Source organism: Pinus tabuliformis, chromosome 9 (assembly GCF_031772625.1).
Source record: "Pinus tabuliformis cultivar Carrire ecotype Pingquan chromosome 9, CPIR1, whole genome shotgun sequence".
In the NCBI taxonomy this organism is placed as follows: domain Eukaryota; kingdom Viridiplantae; phylum Streptophyta; class Pinopsida; order Pinales; family Pinaceae; genus Pinus; species Pinus tabuliformis.
Genome location: NC_142307.1, coordinates 1,972,694,494 through 1,972,719,313, shown reverse-complemented (window position 1 = coordinate 1,972,719,313; position 24,820 = coordinate 1,972,694,494). Strand labels below are relative to the sequence as shown.

The following is a 24,820-nucleotide window of genomic DNA, read 5'->3' as shown; positions in this document are numbered from 1 at the left end:
TTCACTAATGGTTGAAATAGTAAAAAGAGGTTGAATATCATTTTCATCATCAATCCATTCTTTGTCATCTATCTTTGTGATTGTTCTTGCTGAAGGATATAGAGTGAATTTCTTAGTTGAGTTACCATCAGAGATATAAATATCACTATATCTACAGCTAATGAAAGCATCAGTTGTGCCAACCAAGGTCTTCCTAATATAAGTGGATGTCCTCCTAGATTTTTCTTAAGGACTAGGATCATAAAATTAACAGGGTACTCCCAAGAGTCTGAGGACACTGAAATGTCTTCTAACACACCATCTGGTTTGATTACAAAACTATCTGCCAATTGCAGTAATGTAGGTGTATAAAGAAGATTAGGAAGCTTGAGTTGTTCCATGGTTTGTTTGCTCATGATGTTTATTGTTGCTCCTAAATAAATCAATGTATTCGGAATTTCAACTCCATTGATATGTGTTTTTACAACTGGACTTCCTGGATCTAAATATTTTTGTATGGCAATTTTTCCCATCATTATGTCTGCTATTTTTCCTACAAGTTGAATTCTTTTTACTTCTTTTGTTTTTCTTCCTGGTTTCTTCATGCTCAACTCCTTTATTGTTTTAGCTAGAATTGGAATTTCCTTAATGGCTTGTAACAAAAGGATTTTGATACAGACATTTTTCAATTCATCTAGAAAATCATAATTAGGCAACATAATATGTTTTCCTACCCCTCTATCAATTTGTAATCTTTCAGGAAAAGGAGGTCTAGAAGTATATACTGATGGTTTCTCTATGATAGGAATTGAGTTTAGTGGTTCTTTTTGTTTTTCATTTTCAGTGTTTTGGTTTTGAAGAGATGTTCCTTCCTCAAAACTTTTATTTGGTTGTAGGGAATCTTCCTCAGAATTGTCTTGTTCTTGAATAACTACATAAGGCTTTTTCTTTTCTAATATCCTCCCAAATCTTAGTTGGACATCATTGAGATCTAAAGGAGTGATTGTATAGGTTAGAAATTGTTGTCCTTCCACCATATAGGTATTCTGAGGATTTTTATTGTTGGGGTTTGGTAATGATTGGGTAGGCAGCTAATTTGGTTTCTCTGGGAATGGTAGTGAAAGTTGAGAATTTTGGTTTTGAAGTTGGGGTTGTTGATTTTGTTGAGGAATTTGTTGGGGAGGATAGTTTGGATATGATGGAGGATATTGATAGTATTGAGAGAATCTTCCATAAGGGTTTTGCATTCCTTAAGCCCAAGATTGAAATTGAGATTGAGGTTGTGGTTGAGGCCAGGGTTGTTTTCAAGAATTCCAATTTGGTGGGGGTTGATTATACATTTGGTTGTTAAAACCCTGGGTTTGTGGCCCCTTCCAAGGTCTTCTAGAGACAAAGCAAAGATATTCTATTGGATTTGAAGTTGTTTCTTCTTGAAAAACAGCCTTAAGACTAGGAATTGAAGGACAACTCTTGGTTTCATGGTTTTCTGAACAAATCACACAAATCTCTATGATTTTTGCATCCAAAGCACATTCTCTTAAAGCATGTTTCTTTCTGCATTTGGGACAAAAAATAGCGAAAGCATCAGTCTCGTCTTTCTTCTTGTTTTGTATCTTAAGGGTGTTTATTTGTTCACTAAGGCTCCCTAAAATATCTATTTTAAATTCATCAAGCATGTTTCCAATTTCTTCCCTACTCACTGATCCAGTTGTAGATTTATTCACTTTAGTAAGAGAAGGATCTCTTGGACCTTTCCCAGTTTTGGCTTTTCCTCTTGAGAGATGAATACATAATTCTCCAATGTCATTTAATGGAAGTTGAGATATATCTCCCTTCCCCGTCATATTAAAGATGTCTATCCACTCATCTCTAATGGATTTTAATAAAAGAGCTTTTAAAGTATCATGATCTAAGTTCTCCATTTTTGCTATTTTTATGTTATAGTTGAATCTTTCAATTAAATCCTCCAAATTTTCATCCTCTTTTTGCATCATTTTAAATACTTCATCCTTGTAATTGATAGGCCTGCAATAATCCAAATACCTTTCCAAAAATGTTTTCTTCATGTCATTCCATGTCCTCATAGACTGAGTGAGCAACCCCATGAACCATTTTAAAGTAGATCCTTTTAATGTTGAACGAAACAACTTGATTTTTTGAGAGTCTTGTAAATAATCATAAGTTATGCACAAGACTTCAAATTCAAATAAAAAGGTTTCAACGTCTTCACCTTTTAATCCATGGAAATTTGGGAGGACAGAAAGTGAGATATTTTTCATTGTGACATTTGTATTTTCATCAACTATAGGAAATTCAAAGAATTATCAACTTCCCTATTTCCTCCACCTCTTCCTCCTCCAAATAGTAAATTTTCTCCATTTATAACTTCTTCTTCTCCTTCTCCTTCTCTTCCTGCCATTATAGATTCTTCAAAACTAATTTAAGATTCAACCTGCAATGATTCTTCAAAGCTAATTTAAGATTCAACCTGCAATGTTAATTGCTCTTCCTTTGGTTCCTCTATCAATGGTAACCTAAATACAACCAAGTAGAAGTATGTGTATATATACACATACATGTTTCCCTCGATAAAACCATTTGTGTGGTGTCGTTTTTCGAGGTATTTCCGTTTTGGAAATACATGTTACTTCATTCCGTGTAGCTTAAAGTGTTTTTGTTTTACATGTTTGACAATATATTTGTTAGCATGGAATCTGATGCTCTACATGTATTTTGGATCGTCCTCGAATCTTCCCTAATTTCTCTCAGCACATGAAGAATTCAAGGGGTTGTTTTACCTTTGCTTGTTCCCTCTCCAAATACTGGTAAACGACTTGCCTCTTGCCCTATCAAGTTGTGATCCTGAAACTCGTGCTGAAATTCAAAGGCACTGTTGCTCAACAGATTGAAGCTAAGATGCTTTTTTAAGACAATTCATCATAATTAACTGCTTATTTTTGCACTAGATAATCTTTGGATAGAAGAGTTACAAATAAAAGTCGCTAAACGTCGTAATTTTGGATATATCTTCTACGTTTAAGATGGAAATATCAACCTCGAATAGGCTAGTTAACTTAGTTTGTATTGCTTCCATCATTTACATTCCGCTGAAAACAAAATTAAGTTCACATACGAACCAAACAAATTAATCCCATCCGTGCAAATTTGTTTCTTTCACCTTAGATCTTACTATGCATTCAAGCATCCCGACCACCTTATTTTGAACCATTATATTGCCTTTTTGTATGATGGTGACATGCAATATCGTTGTTACTTTGAATTTTGTTTGTATACAATCTCTAGTGCGGTTTAATGTAAATCCTATACCCAGTTTGCTTGATTTGGAAAGACGAGAATGATGTTAGGTAAACAGTGTGAATCATATCACTCATACACATGATCACACAGAGTTTTCAAGGAAACATATTTATCGAGCACAATGTTCACATGTTAGTGAAAATACAAGAGAATAACATACATAAACAACCCAAGTACCACATGTTAGAGAATAACAACCATTAAAATCATATTTGAAAATTGAATTTATATAAGTAAAAATTTTATTACAGTTACTTTTAATGGCATTAGTTTACGGTACCAAATTATAATTATCATAACCAATGTAATGAAGCCTACTTCATTTTTATGAAGCTTGTGAGATTGAAGAGGTTGTAAGTCTGATTGTAAATTTTCTCTTGATAATAAAAATCCTTGCCTTGCCCCTCGATGTTTCCTTAACAAATCATTAGGGTTTTACCATGTAAAATCTCTATGTATAATCTATTTTGGTCATTCTTCTTCCATATTGAATGCTTATACAAACTCTGAATACCAACAACTGATATCAAAGTGCATTTAAGGAAGCAAATTGTTTTTTTAGTGTGCAAGAGCGGCCATCGAGTGGAAGAGAGTCGCAACCCTACAAAAGGGGCTATGTTGAGTAGAGTGAGGGTTGTTGTGGGTGGAAGGAGAGTCGTAGACCCACGAAAGGGGAGTCATAGACCTGCAGGAGGGGCTATGTCGGTTGATTTGAGCACCAAAAGTCTAGCTGCCAAAAATATCTAGTTGTAGTTGTCAGAAGTGTGGGACTAGGTTCAAGCTAGAGTGAGGGCCACTAGGTTCAAGTCGCAACCATCATTTAAGAAAAGTAAAAATTTATTCCGCGAAATCAAACTAGACACAACACTTGATCCATGAGGGTTTCACTCAATGAACCCCTGACATACCACATGCGTTCGTGGCATACTAAACAATACCCTTAATTTGACTACATATTGGAAAATACCTCTAAAAATCACATTATTTAACCCCCTACCAATACGAACCCAATACACCTTCCCAATTTAAAAAACCTCTACTTTCACTGGATATTGTAGGTATCCATTTTTTCATTAACATTTTTTATACCCCTTTATATTTTTCCATTAACTTTGATCTCCATTGTTTACACTTGCCAATATAAAAACCATTCACCCCCTATTATATGCTCAATATATTATGTCATTTTTTATTCAATATATATCCCCCAACATGAACGCACATGGTATGGTATTGCTCCTTAGTGAAGCCCCCGAGATTGGAGCACACAAAAGGAATTTGGTGCAATAGGGAACCCTAGCCGCAGATCGAAACCATCACTGCAAATCCAAACAAAGCCCGAGCAAGTTGAAGCCCAGTCTAATTGAAAAGTTGCACTTATTAAATCAGGTACACCTTTTTTTTTAATTTTGTGGTGTTTATTTAATTTTTTTTAGGTGAAGTCTAAACCCACTAGAGCCAATAAAAAAATGTGAAGAAAATAAACTCTATTTTTTTTAAGAATGTAAGAAAATAAACCATATGATTAAAAAACATGGGATATATATATATATAAACCAAGCCTGAAACAACATTTCTAGGGTTTTAAAAAATGGAGTTTATGAAAAATAGGTATTTTTGAAATACATTGTAAAAAATATTTATTTATTTTTGAATTGACATATTAAAAAAAATTGATTTGAAGGAGTTTGTGTAACAGATAATGGTGAATGCTAAATTTGAAATTGAAAAATTTAAGGGTAAAAACAACTTAAAACTTTAACAATAAATTTGAAGTTGAATCGTAGAAACTTAAAATGAGGAAATTATTAGTTGGCAAGGCTTGCAGAAGGCATTATGGGGCAAAAGGAACAAACCTGCAATGACCAATGTAGAGTGGGCAGACCTGGATGCCAGAGCCCTCAGTACAATTTGATTATGTCTTGTTGATGATGTCTTTTTTAACATCATTGGAGAAGTAACAACAACATGTTTGTGGAGTAAGTTAGAAGGCTTTTAAATGACAAAGTCCTTGACGAATCGAATCTACTTGAAGAGGTAGCTATATAGTCTGAAAATGAAATAAGGTGTGAAAATTGCAGATCACTTGAATGTGTTCAATACTCTTATTTTCCAGTTGAATAGAATGGATGTTAAAATTGATGGTGAAGATAGGGCAGTTGCACTATTATGTTCATTACTTAAAGCATGGGATCATTTAGTAGCTTCCATTAGTTTTAGCACAATTGAAACTCTTGAATTTGATTCTGTTGTTGGAGTGTTGTTTTCTATAAGGAGATTAGGTGGAAATTAAGTAGTCAAACCTCCACACTAGAAGCAATGGTGAGTAGGTGTTGATCCAAGGAAAGAGGAGAAAATTTGAGAGGTACATCCAAATCAAAGTCTAAAGCAAAAAGAGTAAAGTCGTATGTTGGTACTGTAACAAGACTGGGCATTTCAAGAAGGAATGTTGGAAGAGACAAGAATCCAAGGACCACTCCAAAAAGGAGGCATCAGAGAAATTTTGAGATCTAAAATGGGCCTCTTAAGGAATATTATAAAATAATATAATAAATGAGATTACATTACCTCATCAAGTTTTTGAGGGAAAAAAGAAATGCTATTTTTTCAACTCATATTTTCAACTTATCTCCCTATTATTTTACTCAAATTTTGAGTAGGAGAAGCACTCATTGGATGCGGAATTTAATTTTTCATCCAAAGTTGCATACTTTCGATGGACTCTACTACACGAAAAATGTGAAATACATGAAAAAGCATGATTGCAATCACTTTTTTTCATGTACTTCACATTTTTTGGTGTAGTAGGGTCCATCAAAAGTATGCAACATGGGTACCCCTTTGAGGCAAAATTAAATTTTACATCCAACGAGTGCTCCTACTCGAAATTTGAATAAAATTGTAAGGAGATAAGTTGAAAATACAAATTGAAAAAGTAGTTTTTTTTTACCCTTTTACTCTAAAAATGGTGAATCATCCCCATGGTTGACATCATCATATTGAATCCTTTTGGTTCTTATAAAGTTGATTTTTGTTGTACATTTTTGTTTTGAGGACCATTTTTTACCTCAAAACTTCTCTAATGCAAATATGATTGAATCAAACTCAAGTATGAGTGACAAAGTTTTGTTTATTAGTAATGTTCTTCAACACTGTGAAGATTGGTTGTTATATTCTTACGTTTTTCATCATGTGTGTCCACACAGAAACTGGTTTTCTTCACATGAAAAAGTTGATGGTGGAATTGTTCTTATGGGAAATAACATTTTTTATAAGATTGTTGGGGTGGGAAGTGTCAAAATTAAAATGTTTTATGGTATTATAAGAACATTAACAAATGTTAGACATGTGCTTGAACAAAAGAAGAATTTATTTTCTTTGGGAGCTTTGAATGTTGGAGGTCATAAGTTTATAGGTCAAGGTGGAGTACGAAAAGTGTCCAAGGGTTCTTTTGTGGTCATGAAGGCTAATAAGACATGAAACCTTTATAGGTCAAGGTGGAGCACTAAAAGTGTCCAAGGGTGCTTTTGTGGTCATGAAGGCTACTAAGACAAGAAATCTTTACAAGCTAGATGGAAATACTCATAGCAACAAAGCAATGTTGGCATTAGTTGTTGGGTCATATGAGCGAGAGAGGACTACAGGGATTGATGAACCGCAAATTACTTCCAAATTTGGAATCTTTGAATTTGAATTTATACAAACATTGTATATTTGCAAAGCAATGTCGACAAAAAATTAAAGGAGGCAGTCATGTTAGTAAAATAATTCTTGATTAATTCATTTTAATGTTTGGGGGGCATCCCCTACTATTTATTTTCGAGGATCGTCATATTTTGTAACATTTGTAAATGATTACTCTAGAAAAGTGTAAGTTTATTAAAAATAAAAGTTGATGTGTTTAATACATTTAAACAATTTAGAGTAATGGTAGAAAAGGAAATTGGTAAAAAAATCAATTGTTTAGGAATATATAACGAAGGTGAGTTCACTTCTTTAGAATTTGAAAAGTATTGCAAAGAAGCTAGGATCGTAAGGCACAAAACCACTGTATATACTCCTCAACAAAATGGTGTAGCAAAACATATGAACGAACTATTTTAGAAAGAGCAAGAAACATGCTCAATAATGCCAATTTGCAACAAGAGTTGTGGGAAGAAGCAGACACTAATGTTTGTTATCGTGTAAACAATCACCATTGATCACACAATAAATTGTAAAATCCCTAAAGAGATTTGGATGGGTCATGGAATTGATGTTTTAAATTAGACCCTAGATCGAAGAAATATATTTGTGTTGGTTATGATGATGTTGCTAAGGGATATAGATTGTGGGGATCCTAATGCCCACAAAATCATCATTAGCAGAGATATGATATTTCATGAATCTCCTCTCTTTAAGTCAAACATTGTATAAGATGTTTTTAAAAAAGAACAGGTACATAAATATGTACTGTTAAACCCAACCATCTATAAACACAAGGAAGCAAGAAAAAGCTTATGATGATAAAGAAGACATAGACACTAAAAACATTCAAGAAAATGTGTAAATTGCACAACCAATATCGAGAAGATCTACACAAGAAAGAAATATTCCTAAAAGGTATACCGATTTTACTTTATTTGTTGCTTTGATCACTGATGACAAGGAACCTCCTTGTTATTAGAAAGCAATAGATGATATTAATAATGCCAAATGGAAGGTAGCAATGAAAGAAGAAATGGAAGCCTTGTAGAAGAACATAAATTGGGACCTAGTAGAACTTCCTAAAGATACAAAATGAAGAAGGGAATTGGTGGTAATGTTGAAAGGTATAAAGCTAGATTGGTCGCAAAAGGTTACTCTCAAATGGAAGGTATAGATTTCTATGAAATCTTTTCACCAATTATTAAGCTTGTATCTATTTGTATTGTAATGGCACTGGTTGTTTTGCTTGATTTGAAGTTAGAGAAATTAGATGTGAAAACACCATGCCCACATAGATATTTGGATAGGGAGATATACATAGAACAACTAGAGGGTTTTGTGAAACATCACAAAAGAAAATTAGTTTGCACGCTCAAGAAATCATTGTATGGCCTAAAGCAGTTACCTAGGAAATGGTACAAGCAATTTGATTCCTTCGTGATGAGCCAAAACTATACTAGAATTGAGTATGAGCATTGCATGTACTTCAAAAATTTGAATGGCATATTCATTATATTAGTGCTATATGTCAACAATACGCTTGTTGCACGTAAAAGCATGAATGAGATTAATAGGTTGAAAGCTCAAATGGATAGAACATTTGATATGAAGGATCTAGGAGTAGTAAAACAAATCTTGGGCCAAAAAAGAAAAAAATGTTGAGAAAATACTTGTAAAATTTAGGATGAATAATTTGAAACTTGTAAATATCGCTTCAGCTTCCCATTTTAAACGTTATTTAAGTTTATCTCCTAGTAGTAACGAAGAAAAAGATATATATCTCATGCACTTTATGTTAATGCAATAGGAAGTCTGATGTATGCGATGGTATGTACAAGACTGAATATTTCACATGTAGTTGGTGTTGTAAGTACATGGCAAATCTAGGAAAAGAACATTAGAATGCAGTGAAATGGGTACTTTTGTATCTTAGAGGCACCAATGATTATTGCATCACTTTTAATGGTTGTAATGATTGTTGATTTTTGTGTAGCATCGAGAAGTATTCTTGCATGCATAGAGGCCTCGTACGTCGACCTAGAAGAATTATGGAAATTATAAAAAAAATTATGGGCATCATGTAGGCTCAAAATGGTCAAGTCACCCCCACCATGAAAGGGTGTATGATGTATCCCTTGGTCAAAATTCACCCATTTGACCTATATAAATACATGGTGTGTTAGCCCCAAGGAATAGCTCAGTTGATCATGTTCATGTTGCTAAGTACCTCGTCTATCGTGAGGTCACAGGGTCAAATCTCCTAGACGCCCTTGGGGTTATGCCTTGCTAGTTTGGTCGGCGAGTAGATCCCTTCAGGTTGATCTACTTGGATTTTCCCGTAGAAGTAGCGGCCACTCAGTGTTTGTGAACTACATTAAAAAATAATACCTGACATGCCATTACACTTTGACCAATTTGAAATCATCACACATTCTCTCTTCTATTCCAGTGACACGTTCAAAGTCAAAGGAGATTTTTGGAGGCTTGACCAAGCTATTTCTCGACTGTTTGATCGAGTTTGACATATTGTTTGACTAAGATATCTAGCTGAGTTTGATCATGGAGGAGGTTGAGTTTGACTTAATAAAAGGACAAGTTGACTGCAAGTTTGACCGCAGGTTTGACTACTCGTTTGAGTTTACTATAGGAGTCAACCACTGGTTTAAAGTGGACCACAAGAAGTAAGTTGAACAGGCCAAATGTTTGAACAAATTTGACTATTTGAGCAGTTTGACCAGCATTGATTGACAGGAATTTTTACTAGGTTTGACTGGTGTTTAGACTTGGATTTTGGCACAAATTTCTAGACAATTTTTGAAATTTTATGTTAATTTTCCTTAGGGCTAGATTGTTCTTTGTTTTAGATAATTGAATTTACAAATTTTTCATCATTTCCATATTGAATTCACCCCATAACATCATTACATCATTAGAAATTATGTAGAAAGAACAATAACATAAGTTATGCAATGGAACATAAAGGAACAACAGAAGAAAAGCATTCACAATAGGGACACCAAGAGTTAGGTCAGAGAACAAGGCAAAACCCCAAGGGGGGAAACCCATCCAAATTCTTCTTCTGTTAGATATTCATCAATTGTTCAGCTGAGATACAAAGTACAATGAGACTTCTTCATTAAACATATTTTGCTGCCTAAGTCAATTCACAACTTTGTTTGTGAACTGACTAATCAATCAAGTCCAAGGAAGTTGTTATCATTTCACTGTCTCAACAAGGTCACTGTCTTCACTGATATCAAATAATCATCAATCACGTCCAAGGAAGTTGTTATCATTTCATTGTCTCAATAAGGTAACTGTCTTCACCGATATCAAATAATCATCAATCAAGTCCAATGAAGTTGTTATCATTTCACTGTCTCAACAAGCTCACTGTTGAGTTTGCAGTCACACCAAGACACTATATCATATATTGATATCTACTATTCATTAGGGCTTATGTCATACAGTGTATATACTATTCATATCATAAGACTTGATCCTAAGTGTTGTGAGAACTTGAAGAACCATATAATGTGAAACATTACTAACATATGTTGCCATTGCAATATAGTATAATGTCGTGTCATTGTGTATATCTTAGAGCGATGTTGTTATGTACAACAGTAGTGACACCACTAACCAATGCATACAATAGATGCCATTGAGAATCATCGAGGCCCTGCCCCTGTCAATGTGTCATTATCGAGACCTTGTCACTAAGTAATAGCGAGACCCTACTAAAGAGCGAGATCAGAGCAACTATTACAAACATTACAGTGATGCAAAGTCATAGCCACCATTACAAAAATTACAATGATACAATTACAGATATTACATTGATGTCGATGCTCATCTATAACATTAATGTCGATACCCATACAAACAATGCAAAGCCTCATAACATATCAGTTACGCAAATTCCCATACAAACAATGTGATGCCACGGTGTATAAAACGAACAGAGAGACAAATTCGATGCCACATATGTGATGCCAATGCACTACAGACATATGTGATAATATATATGCAATGCCATGATAACTTTCCATTGAGAAACTGTAATATGATGCAATATTGACCACTCTGAAATACTTATGTGAGCCATCAAAGAAAATTAATTTGAGTCACCACAGAGAAATGAACTGAGTCACATTGAAATGGATGTGAGCTTCAAAGATAGTGAGCCACACAACGAGTATGTGATAAGCGGCACTGAAATGAAATGTGAACCATATCGAAGTAGTGCGGGCCATATTGAATGTACAAAAATAAGTGTGAGCCTTCCTTAATAACCTACGAACCACAAAGGAATAAATGTGTGCCATGGACTTAAGAAATGTGAACCACTGGATATTATTGCCATCGAAATTCCTTCCAATGAAAAGCAACCTCAGATCTTTGTTAACCATTACACTTTGGAGATGGATCAATCATGTGTTTTTATAGCCTTCCTAATAATCGAATGGTTGCCTCTATTTGAGGAGTCGGCATGAGAATTTTGGAGGGAAACATTTAACTTCAAACCTTACTCAAAAATAATATTTAAATATATTTATCAAAGATTGCCTTGATGAATGGAAGCCCAAGATTGCTCCATATTAAATTATAAGAGTGCCAAGTATGATAATTGAATTATTCCTTGGGGGTGAGATGGGTTTTCTTGGGGCAGTAGGGTTTCCCTTTAGAGAAATGCATCCTAAAGCTACCCAAATTTCAACACTCCCTCTCAGCTAGGGAGGAGTTTCCATTTGTATCATAAGTCTCATCTCAAATGGCAGGTCTCAATAAGAAGGCAAACAGGTACATCATCATCCCATCTCATATCGTCTTATAGAAGAAGAATCCATAATCAATGGTAGGGGAGGTTGATCCTCCAAACCTTACTAGTCTCCAAGTCAAGTCCCATGACCTTCATCGCAGCTACATCAACAAGACATCCATCTCATCACTTCTCGACTTAACTTGTTTCCTTTGATCATTAGCTGAGAAATGATGTCACGATCTAAGAAAGAAGAATCATCATAGGGGGAGCTCCGACTACCACTTTATATACCATGATAATCGGCAGGATACAACTTACCAAGAGGTATGGATCACAACTCTCCTATTATTAGAAAATAGGCAAGATACTACTTACCATGAGGTAAGGATCACAACTATACTATTGTCTGTTGATCTTCCCAAGTTAACCCTCAAGAGTCGGTGGTAGAACACCTACATCCACTACCTTGGGAGGAGATACACACTTACCGAGAAGGAAAGGATCAGACACAACCCAAGGAACTTGGGGGAGATACACACTTACCATAGGCAAGGATCAAACACGCCCAAGTCTCTTCACCCATTGGTCAGATGGGTGGCAATCCCGACAAGCCCAACTTGTGGGTAGGATGCATACTGGGGTATACTCGGTAGGGGGAGCTACACACTTACCATTTCTAGTAAGGATCAAACACAACCCTAGAATGACAATAGGGGAGATACACACTTATCGTGAGGTAAGGATCAAACAAACCTATTGTCCACGAGTTTCCTCAACCCCATGAGCTTTCCTGCTCAATCCCTCTCCCTAGGAGCTCAGATAGGGGGTAAGAGCGTAGCTTAGTTTCCTCGATCAACCCGGGACCCTTACCCAGGCAGGTCACATCCATTAGTCCAAGCTGCTCTCTTAAGATCAAGAACAAGGCTCAGTCAAGTATCTGCTCATTAGCTGAAGTCTCACGCTTCAATTCCATAACAAATCATCATCAAAGCCTCATTGCTATCTTTGCACCATATCAAAACTGCTTGGACCAGCCATGAAACACGAGATTCTTAGAAAGTCTGATCGCACCTTGAACATATCATAGTCATGCCCAGCATATGCTAAAACAACTCTCCAAAGAGCTTTCTCAACCAAACTGCCTTACATCCAACAATGTTATCAATAATGCACACTACCTCTCAAAAACAACAAATTTATATGCCAGGAAGTCATCTAGGAAACCAAAGCAAACCTAAGGCAACACTCATATGTGCTCTTTCAGTCAGCGACATTCTCAACATCAATGTACCCATAAAGTCTCAAATATCTAGCAGTGTATCTTAGTCCATGAATCACTGCATCATCTAGGTATCTCAAAATCAACTTTGCTACATCCCAACATACATGTCCAGGCCCTGGCTTAGGGAACATGTTGTTGAGCAAGGATCCATCTAGTTGTCGGCTCATCGTTGGATCCATCAAAATCTGAATCTGAAGAGGAGGCTCTCTCAATTGCTTCAGTGTAAACCATCTCTGACAGCATGCTTTCCTTGACAAGGAAGTCCTTATCATCTTTCCGTTACACTTCTAATTTCAGGTAGTGGATCATCAAGAGTTAACTCCCTCTGAAACTGAATGTTGAATTACTCTTAATCATGTCTGAAATAATTTGTTAGTTTATAAAACCAAATATCAAAGGCATACCTTTAATCATGAAGAGAGATCAAAGGTTGCATCAGATATCCATCATTATACAAGCCAAACCCAAGGGACTTGCTAGAATTCATGTGGAGCCTTCTTCAATTCACAATCATTAGTCTTCTATTCATGTTCCTCAAAGTCCTCCAAATATGCTTCTTCCTTAAATACATCATCGAGGAAACTCACTTCACATATATCTGATATGCTTGCTCAGATCTCATCATAGCCTTCTTTCTTTGAAAGCATATCACAATTTGAACCATAACGTAGAAGCATCAGACACTGCTACATCTCAGATATCAAGAATAGTCCTTTCATGAAGGAAATATCACTCTTATCAGCATATCATATTGTTGCCTTCAATCTACTCCCTTTGAATAGGAAGCTTCTTCAATCATAGTTATCTTCCAGGGAGACTGCAATCCTTCCTCTGAGGTCTTGAGCTCTTGTCCATTTCATATGTCATTCAACTCATGGGATGGCTCTGCATCCTTCTCGATCTCGACATAGAGGACTTGGTCCTCACTTCTAAAAACAATGTAAACTTTGAAACGGGAACTGATAGGATTACCTGTTTCGTAGAGGTAGCAAAAAAGTGACCTGATTTTGAAAAGTGGTGATGCAGAATACACTTCTTCTTTTTCGGAGCATATTTTTGACACTTTAAATAACTGATACGATTACCTGTTTCGTAGAGGTAGCAAAAAAGTGACCCGATTTTGAAAAGTGGTGATGCATAATACACTTCTTTTTTTTCAGAGCATATTTTTGACACTTTAAATTTTCTTATATATCAAATATAAATATTTGTTTTTAAATGTTAGTGATTTTCATGCTGATTTTGAAACGTGTTGATGCAGCATCAACCTTTTTTTTAGAGGGCTTATTTTTCACACTTTAAAATTTATTATGTCTAATTTTTTTTGAAATCATGATTACTTAATGAATTTTCAAGTTGTTTTTTTTTTTTTTTTTTAATGTTGATTACTTAAAAAAAAAAAAACAAACAAACAAACAAACTAGATTAAAAAAACTTAGAAAATTAACCAAAAAAAATTAAAAACTACTAAAATTAAGATTAAAAACATTTAAAAAAAAAAAAACAAAAATATACTCAATTAAAAAAAATGAAAATTTTAAAAATATATATATTTTTTCAAATTAAAAAAAATGAAAATTTTAAAAATATGTATACTTTTTCAAATTAAAAAAAATAAATAAACATTTAAAATTTAAAAACAAATATCTATTTTTGATTAAAATAATAATAATAATAATAATTTTTTTATTAAACCCTATATTTTTTATTTAAAAACAAAAAAAAATTAAAATTAAAATGTATATATATATATGTTTGATTTTAAAAAAAAACATATATATATATATATATATATATATATGTTTGATTTTAAAAAAAAACATTTAATATATATATATATATATATATATATTAAACATCTAATTTATTTTATATATATTTTAAACATCTAAAAAAAATTATGACGATGATGATGGTGGTGGTTAACGTCCACTGAGACCAAACTTTGGTCTATCGGACCTAAAGAAACGAATTATTTAGTTTGATTTAAGATTTTATCCCTATGCTCAAAAAGCTTGGAGAGAAGCCTCTCGAGCTCACTGTAATTTTGACATCGTAAAAGGCTAGGAAGGTCAGTATTGCAACAAAGATTTTGAAACTGAGATCTAATGTGGTTGCACGCGGGGCACTCTAAGAGGAATTGGTGTTCATCCTCGATGTTCGTATTCTCATAGAGATGGCAGAACCTTTCCATCCATGGTGTTTTAGGAACTTCCCAATGACTCGTTTCACTGTAGAGCTCATGAGAGTTCATTCTAATCTTGGCTACATTAATTTTCTTCTTTGAGCTAGTTAAAACAGAGAGATAATTTTGATCTTCTAGCGTGGGTTTGATGACCTCCTTATAATATCTTAATTTTTTTTAGCTGCTAAATCTTTCTTACACCACATTTTTTCTTTGAACTTAGAAGTAACAATATTTTAATGTTATTAATGTTTTGCAATGCAACATTCTCGTCGATCTCCCAATGGTTTAACCAGGCCCTGGTGTCTTTATACCAACCTCGTTTGAGCCTTAGGTGGTTTTGGCTGGAATTTAAAGCTAGCTTAGGAAGTCTATGGTCTCCTATGTTATTGAGTTTGTGCTTGTACAACAAAAGCCTAGTCATAGCTAGGCTCTCGATAGGGGAAAAACCCACTTCTATAAGGAGAATAGGATAGAGTGTGTTGCTTTTAATTTTGAGGTTATACGTTATAAAACGCTTCTGGATTTGCTCAATCTTTCTCCAGGATTCTCTAGAGATGCTACAACCCCAAACCTCACATCCATATAAGATAATCGGGCAAAGAGGAACTTCTTTCTATCCCACATTACGAGGTTTGACGTTTTACAATTATTTTCAAGACCAAAATAAGCTTTCCATCCCCCATTAATCATTTTCTCAATGCTATAGTTCCAGTTGAGCTTCTGATGAATATCAATTCCTAGGTACTTGTAGGAAGACACTTCCTCCAAGATACTATTGTCATACATAAAATTAGTGTAAGTGTCCTTCTTGGATTTGATAATCATAACTTTTGTTTTGTTAGTGTTAACAATCATACCCATGGTAGACCAGAAATCCTTAAGAAGTATAAGTTGCTTATCAAGTTCAGATGGGCACCTTGCGAGAAGAACAATATCGTCAGCGTAGAGAAGAAGGATGATGACTATCCCAACTAAGACCGTGCCAGCACATCCTGCTTCCTCTAAACAACCTTCTAGCTTGCTGATGTAAATGCCAAATAAGGTAGGGGAGAGGGGGCAACCTTGTTTAACTCTGATATTACACTTAATATCTTTCGACCACCCCTCATTGCTCTTTAACTTGGCAATTACATTCTCGTATAACGTTATAGCGGCAGCTCTCAACTCAAAAGGAACCTTTAGCTCTTCTAATCTGTTCCAAAGGTAGTTTCTAGGAACCGTATCGAAAGCCTTTCTAAAGTCCACAAATCAACAAAAGAGATTGGATTTATCATTGTGGCATTCCTCCACAATGATCCTAAGCGTAACAAGGTGCTCTGTTGTTGAGTGTTGCTTTCTAAAATCCGCTTACCTTCACTTTCAAGCCATATGCTCAACTTCATTTCCAAAATAATACCATATAACTTGGCTAGGAGAGGGCTGAACATAATTGTCCGATAATTAGAGGTGTTATTTGTATCTCCACTTTTAAAAATAGGGATAATGAGGCTTTGAGTCCATGGTTTAGGGAACCCTTCCTTGACTGCTTGATTGAAAAGCTTGTGAATGTGGGGGATGAGGACAAGACCTCCAATTTTTAAGATTTCCACCCAGTAACCTTCAATGTCCTTGGCTTTCCCATTAGCCAAGCGATCAAAATCAATGTCTTTTAATGAGAAAACTTCTTTCGTTGTGAGCAGGGTTTCAAAGTTATCCATGACATTTGGAGATTCATAAAGATTTTTAAGATAGGAATTCCAGTCGTGTAAAGCAATTTTATTATTATCTTTAGTTTTCCTAATTAGAATCTGCCTCCAGAATTTTTTAGGAGCTACCTTAGAGAGGTGTAAGAGATTCTCTTGTCTTTTATGAATATACTGCCTTTTTTTCCTTTTAGTTAGGGCTTTGTATATTTTTATCTTGCCAATTTTAAGAGATTCATCAAGAACTTCCTTAATTGATCTCCTCGCACTTTTACAATCTTTGTCATACCATGAGTTGGTTTTGCTATTTCTTTTATTACTTGAAACTTCAATTGAGAACTTGTTAATAGAATATGAGAGGGTTGTAGTAAAATTATGAGAGAGATTTTCTATGTTGTCTATACTAGATAAAAAAAAAAGCAAATTAGTTTTTAATTCATTTAGAAAGAAATCTTTTTTATTTCTCTCAGAGATTAACTTCTTTTGGCTATAAGGATTATCTTCTATGGGATCTTTATGCATGACAGAATTGAGAGTTATAAGTAAAGGCCTATGATTAGAGTCAGGCTCAAGGTCGTTTAAGATGTCAAAATTTGTTATTTCGTTGTATAGAGGGAGATCAGAGATAACATAGTCTACCATGTTGCGACCAAGCCCATGGATGCAGGTCATCTGGCTAGAATTGGGCCACTTCTTTAGATCGTTGCAAATTATGAGATCCTGAGCATTACAGAGCTTGACTAGCTCCGACCCAAACAAATTCTCCCCAAAGTCTTCAAAGCTCCTTTTGTACCGGCTAGCCAGAGGAAGGTCTTCATCTAACCAAATAGGATTAGGGTTGGAATGATTGCTTAGAAGAATAGCTTGGTTGCTCGAAGTTCGAGCATTAAAGTCACCCATTAAAAGGATATTGCCTTCATTCCTTCGGCTAGAAATATCATTCTCTAAACTTTAAATTTTTTTTAAACATAAATGTTTTTATTTGAAAAATAAAAATAGAGTTTGCACATCCTCAGTCGTCCATGGAGGCGCAGCCATATGCAGTTCCTTCGCCCAGGGCTGCGCCCCCACGGGCGACGGAGGGCGTACAGACTTCTTCTTTTTTTTAAATAAAAAAATTGATGTTTAAAAAAAAAATTATTTAAAAAAATGCATATAATTTGATTTTTTGTTTGAAATAAAAAATACTTTTTAAAAAAAAATTGTTTTGAAATGTTTTTTTTAAATCAAAAAATGTATTTATTTTCTTAATTTTAAATGTTTTTTTTAATAAAAAAATATATGGTTTTATAAAAATTTGAAATGTTTTTTTTAATAAAAATATATATGTATTTTTTAAATTTAAATGTTTTTTTGTTTTTTTTTTTTTTTAATTTGAATATATATATATATATATAAAATTTTAGTTGTTTTTTGTTTTTTTTGTTTTTTATTTTGAGTATATTTTTGTTTTTTTAAGTTTTTTTTTAATATTTTTAATCTTAATTTTAGTAGTTTTTAAATTTTTTTTTTATATATATATAATCTAGTTTGTTTTTAATTTTAATTTTTGGTTAATGTTTTTTGAATTTTTTTTTATTTTTACTTAATTTTTTTTGTTACGCTTAAAAAAAATTACATTTTTTTTAAATATGTTTTTCTTATTATTTATTTGTTTATATTTTTTATTTTTAGTTTTAGTTTTTGACTTTATATCTTTTATAAGTTAATTTTGTTTTTTTATATGATTGATTTTTTTTTGTTTTTGTTTTTTTTATGTTTGATTTTTTTTTTTTATGTTTGATTTTTTCTTGTTTTTTATGTTTGATTTTTTTGTTTTTTGTATATATTTGATATTTTTTTAAACCTTTTTTTTATTTGTGTTTTTTCATTGTTTTAATTTGTTTTTTTTAATTTTATATTTTCATTATTCTTTTGAAATTTTTATGTTTTTCGGAGTCATGATAAAATCTTTACGCCATTATTTGGAAATGTCGAAAATTTGTCCTTGCAAAAAAAAAGGTGTTATTCCAGCATCAACACTTTTCGTTTTGAGGGTATACAATTTTTGCACAAAAACTTGGTTTTCACTGCCATTTTTAAAACATGTTGAAAATTTACCTTAAAAAATAAAAAGTGTTATTCCAACATCAACACTTTTCGTTCTTAGCACTGTTTTTCATGTTTTTTTGGGGTTATTTGGCTATAGTTCCCATTTCAAAGTTTACATTGTTTGAAGTACTTGTTGATCCCAGGACAAGAGTAAGAGCATTAATAATAAAATAAATAAACATAATGAAGGTGTACCTGGTAATGAGGCAGGACTATCTTTCTTTTCTAAACATGAGAAAGGCTCCTTTACTTTCCAGCACTAGCTCTTTCTTGGGGTTGATTCTTCTTGCAATGTTCTACAACTAGATGATCCTCAAGAAAGATCTCCCATCTTCATCCAAGAAATTAGTGAAAGAAATAAAATACTCATGCAAGAAGATCGAAAAGAATAAATTTGACAAGAACAATGACACAAAGAAATGACATACGTCTCGAAAGTACTTATCTTTAATATGGATTGTAGAAGGCTCTCAGCTCACTCTGAGTGCTAATTCTTCTTACAATGCTTCACATCATAATGGTCTTTAAGAAGGATCAACTTTCCTTATCCAAGATGTTAGTAAAAGAGGTATTCAAATATTCGTGCAGGAGGAATAAACAATAATGACAAATGTAAACAAGAGCAACGTCATAACACGAGCCTTGAAAATACTTATCTTTAATGAGGTTTGAAGGAAGTTATTAGCTCCCTCTGGATATGGCCTCCATGAGTCAATATTGTCCATCAACCATATGTTATTGACAAAAGAAATGCATCTTCTTGAGTGCTACATGTATCCTTTATTTCCTTTTATCGATAACCAAGACCAACCATCAATGTATATGATGACCACTAAATTTACAACATACCCTTCTCCTAGGGTTTCTTTGAATTTATCACGGGATACTTTAATAACTAAAAGACTTATTGTTGATCGCATTATGGAAAATTTTGAACCATACCTAGCCCCTCTCCATATCAAGGCCACTCCTAGGGTTTCTCCCAAACCCTAGCTTTGATGGGCTTCTCAAAGATTATCTTATATCAGGGAGTTTCACGCAAGGGTTTCATAAGTATTTACCATATCCAAGGTTGCTCCGAGGGTTTTCTCTCAAACCCTAACCTCTGTTGAAAGGACACGGGTTTCCTAAGGTTTCCTTCAAGCCCTAGCATTCTTTTTAGGTATGTGTCATCCTCATCTCTTCCATTCTCCTTGAGCCATAGGTATCTTCATAGGGGTGATCTTCAATGACTTTTATTTATCCCAACGTTGATACCATGTTAATTTTCCTTAGGGCTAGATTGTTCTTTACTTTAGATAATTGCATTTACAAGTTTTTCACCAATTACATATTGAATTCACCCCATAACATCATTACATCATTAGCAATTATGTAGAAAAAACAATAACATCAGTAATGCAGTGGAACATAAAGGAACAACAAAAGAAAAGCATTCACAATAGGGACACCAGGAGTTAGGTCAAAGACCAGATCAAAACCCCACAAGGTGGAAAACCCATCCAAATTCTTCTTCTATGGGATATTCATCAATTGTTCCACTGAGATACAAAGTACAATGAGACCTTTTCACTAAACATATTTCGCTGCCTAAGTCAGTTCACAACTTCGTTTGTGAACTGACTAATCAATCAAGTCCAAGGAAGTTGTTATCATTTCATTGTCTCAACAAGGTCACTGTCTTCACTGATATCAAATAATCATCAATCAAGTCCAAGGAAGTTGTTATTATTTCACTGTCTCAACAAGGTCACTGTTGAGTTTGCAGTCATACCAGGGCACTACATCATATATTGAAATCTATTGTTCATTAGGGCTTATATCATACATTGTATATACTAGTCATATCATAAGGCTTGATCCTAAGTGTTGTGAGAACTTGAAGAACCATATAATGTGAACCATTACTAACATATGTTTCCACTGCAATATAGTATAATATCGTGTCATTGTGTATACCTTAGAGCGATGTTGTTTGTAGAAGAGTAGTGATACCACTAACCAGTGCATACAAGAGATGCCAATCAAAATCATCGAGACCCTGCCCTTTCTTGGGGCAGTAGGGTTTCTCTTTGGGGAAATTCATCCCGAAGCTGACCAAATTTCAACATTTTAAACCTTGCTGAAGAATAATTTCTCCTAGAAGAAACGTTGTTAGATTTTCTCCCAAGTTTGGATGTCCCAAGGTAAATTTGTTGTCTATATTGTGCATGGTTGTATCTTTATGATCTTACTAATTTCATTGCATAACTATTGAAATCTCCTATGTATAATTGCTCAATAATATCAGTGGCATAAGATAAATTGTATGAAAATTATTAGGTAGTAATTATCATATCAAAAGATTGGTTTCTAATATGAATCTTGTAGAAAATTCAACAATGATTATGTTTGTGGCTATGTTGATACATATTTTGCAAGTGATTTGGACAATAGGAGGTCTACTTCAGGATATGTCTTTACTCTTGCAGGGGGGGCTATTAGTTAGATGTCGAAGCTACAAGAAATAGTTGTTTTATCCACCACAAAGGCAGAGTATATTGTTGTCTCACGTGCTTGCAAAGAGGCAATTTGGTTGAAGGGTCTTCTAAGTGAACAGTGTCATTGTATTAGACAATAGTCAAAGTGCTATACAGCTGGCTACAAATCCAACTTATCATAGTAAAACTAAGCGTATTGATATAAAATATCATTGTGTAAGACAGCTCATTGATGGAGGTGGAGTAGATCTTAAAAAAGTCTACACTCAAAAAAATTGTCCAGACATGTTTACAAAACCAATATCGTTAGACAAGTTGTGTTGGTTTTTGGCTTCTCCTGGGTTAAGAGGTGATGAAAGGACTTTGGCAAGGTCAAGGTATCAAGAAAATTGTTGTCAAAATGGAGATTGTTATAGCATGACAACAATTAAAATAAAATGTAAAAAGTGAATTTACTTGAGTAATTTTTTTGTTACAGTTACTCTAACACTGTTACAATTTTGTTTTAGGGAACCAAATTATAGTTATAACCAATGTAACAAAGCCTACTTCATTTTTATAAAGCCTGTGAGATTGAAGAGACGGTAAGCCTGATTGTAAATCTTCCCCTAATAATAAAAAATCCTTGCCTTGCTTGTGGATGTTTCCTTGACAATCGTCAAGGTTTTTACCATGTAAAATCTGTGTATAATATATTTTGGTCATTTTTCCACTGTCTCGAAAGCTTGCACACACTCTGAATACCAACACCACATGCACTTAATAAATATGTACACTGATGCCAATTATGCCAACCACTTCACGAGTGCCACATTGCACACTTCTGCTCTTATTACATTATTCCTCTATTATAAGCACGGAACAACAGTACTCATGGTAATGATCATTTTTAGACTGCGAAATAAAAAGATAATTTTTGAGGTAATGCCTGCAACTTTACTTTAGCTTCAAGGATTAGTTTAAGTGGTTTGACTTCTTGTGCTAAAATCATGTTGGTCAAGGATGTCACCAGTTCAAATCCACCTGAATCCAATTCCTTGAGCTGAAGTATACATGTTGTCACCAGTAGTATTTACAGTGAGTACCATTCACAGAATTTGAGTAAGTGCCTGGGAGTTTCCCTGTGGAAATGTTCATGTTGTCACCAGTAGTATTTACAGTGAGTACCGTTCACAAATTTGAGTAAGTGCCTGGGAGTTTCCCTGTGGAAATGTTCCTTTGAGAAAAGATTAAAAAAATACAACTTTACTGAATTGTGTCTGCATAGAAGTCTATCTAACAGAATATGAGCAAGTGCTTGTGGTTTCCCGTGGAAATGTTCCTTTGAAAATAAGAGAGAAACAAAAATGCGACTTTACTGAATGCTGGTGGATAGAAGCCTCTCTGCGACTCTGCCCAATGTAATGTCAGAATGGCTGAAAGCTACCCAACTATTTGTTTTGAATAGCTCGTAATAAATTTTAACTTCAATTAAAAAAAGGCTACCAGCTCCTGGGCCACAATTCATAATATGCAAATTATTTAATACACCGTGGTCATGCTCAAAAATACAATTGGTTGTATTTTCAGAAACTATTAGTTGCAAGAACAATCGGCTCCATGCTCGGAAAACTGTTAGTTGCGAAATTCACCAATGCATACACGATTGGCTGAATATAATTAGCTGCATGCACAATTGATTGATGTTCGGAATACGATTGGTTGCATGTGTTATTATCTTGGTCATAAATACAATATTAAGGGGAAAAAAGGTCTACACAGAATCATCATCCAGTACATGTATTGTTTAATGCATAAAGACAAACAACCGCTCGGGAAAATCAACACAAAACTTCAATCTGCAACGTATCTGATCTCTATTCTCTATAATAATCTTCCTTAATCATGTAACAAACGTGTTCCAGGCCAATTGTGGTTTGCTTTTATTTATGCCTTGGAAAGTATGAAAAGCTCCATTTTGGCAGAGCCCCTAAGATTTACGAAAAGCTAATCCTACTTATGCCTTGTGAAAAAAATTTAACTCTCCATACAGAGTCACATTAGACAAATTTAACTCTGCATTTTTACCCAAAATTGATTGCCAACAGTAATTCTGTAGCAAAACGACATAACGAACCACATGAAAGACTTGCCAATTGTCTTCAATTTACTTTCCCGTTATTTCCTTTTCCTTTGCTTTACACATATCTTCAGCAGTTTTCACGAATTTCTTTGTCAGATCATCCATCTGTAAGAAAATAAAGCTTCTAAACATCAGGAAAAAAATCCTAGCGCATTGAAATATCTATTATATAATAAGAAAGAAATGAAATGAATTGAGATTATATTAATGTCCAGAGATACCAAAATAGGTCAACGAAACTCGAATTAACTTTGGATTTACATTTGAAACACAAGAAAACTTGAACATACTTCTTTCTCTAGCCTCTTGACATCATCTTTGGACATGCTAGATCCAGCCTTCTTGATTGAGTCTAATGCCTGTTGAATATGAAGTTCGATCACATCTAAAGTCGGGCAATTTACTATGGTTACGACTTACAACCCAGCATAATTATGTAAAATATAAAATCAAAAAATGGCAGCCAATGATTCTTCTTCTTACCTTTTGCCTTGCTCTTCTTATACTCTGTTTGACATCTTCAGAAGCCTTTGAAACCAGCTTAGACATTGCCTGTTGACAAGGTGGTAAAATTTAGTGAGCCAACGACAAATACGTAATAATAACTTTCTTCCATAATTCATCCAAATCAATGTCGAGGTCCACTAATATTCATGACAGAATCATTTTTCCTCTAACCTGAATATGCTCCTTTGTTAATCTGAGGATAGGATGCAAGAGGAAATAACCGAAGCCAATCACATCAGCCAAATTGAACAAATGTCAGATGCACATTTACTACATAAAAAGAACCAAAATGCACAGATATAGAAATAACCAGTGTAAATGTACCCAGCTCTGCAAGACAAATAAATTTCTGAAAGAGACAGCTACCCATTAGAGTCCAAACAAGCAAAAGGCAATACTTACGCTGGGATAGGCACAACGAGGCGTTGTCCTTCAGGTGTTGGATTCAAGCCCAAAGGAGATGAAACAATCGCACGCTCAACATCCTTAATGACCTATCAACAGAATAAAATTCAATAAATTTACCAAACTTGCCACAGTAAGACAAAATAGTTTCAACGATATTCTAATATTTATTTCTACAGACCAAAAATTCAGGACACTTTATAAAAACGGTTAATCACAAGAACGCTTCTCTTTTGAAGGCGGAAGTTCTACATTTCACATATTGGGAAACATTTTATCTATGATAATGGATCCGCTTGCCTAAATCACTTATT

General features: G+C 34.1%; 1 protein-coding gene across 2 annotated transcripts in view; it reads right to left on the bottom strand.

Moving 5' to 3' along the window:
• Nucleotides 1–23,304: 23,304 nt before the first annotated feature.
• LOC149156911 (uncharacterized) overlaps nucleotides 23,305–24,820 on the bottom strand; it is a 108,616-nt gene continuing 107,100 nt past the window's right edge. Inside the window, exons 4-8 of one of the 2 annotated variants that reach the window (XM_089438777.1) lie at nucleotides 24,504–24,595; nucleotides 24,273–24,294; nucleotides 24,078–24,146; nucleotides 23,885–23,953; nucleotides 23,305–23,699 (exon numbers count right to left, since the gene is read on the bottom strand). In XM_089438777.1, the coding sequence (XP_089294903.1) occupies nucleotides 23,619–23,699; nucleotides 23,885–23,953; nucleotides 24,078–24,146; nucleotides 24,273–24,294; nucleotides 24,504–24,595 (333 nt within the window). In that variant the 3' untranslated portion in view covers nucleotides 23,305–23,618. Of the gene's footprint in view, nucleotides 23,700–23,884; nucleotides 23,980–24,077; nucleotides 24,147–24,272; nucleotides 24,295–24,503; nucleotides 24,596–24,820 lie in introns of both variants that reach the window. The other variant, XR_016262384.1, reaches the window with a different exon arrangement.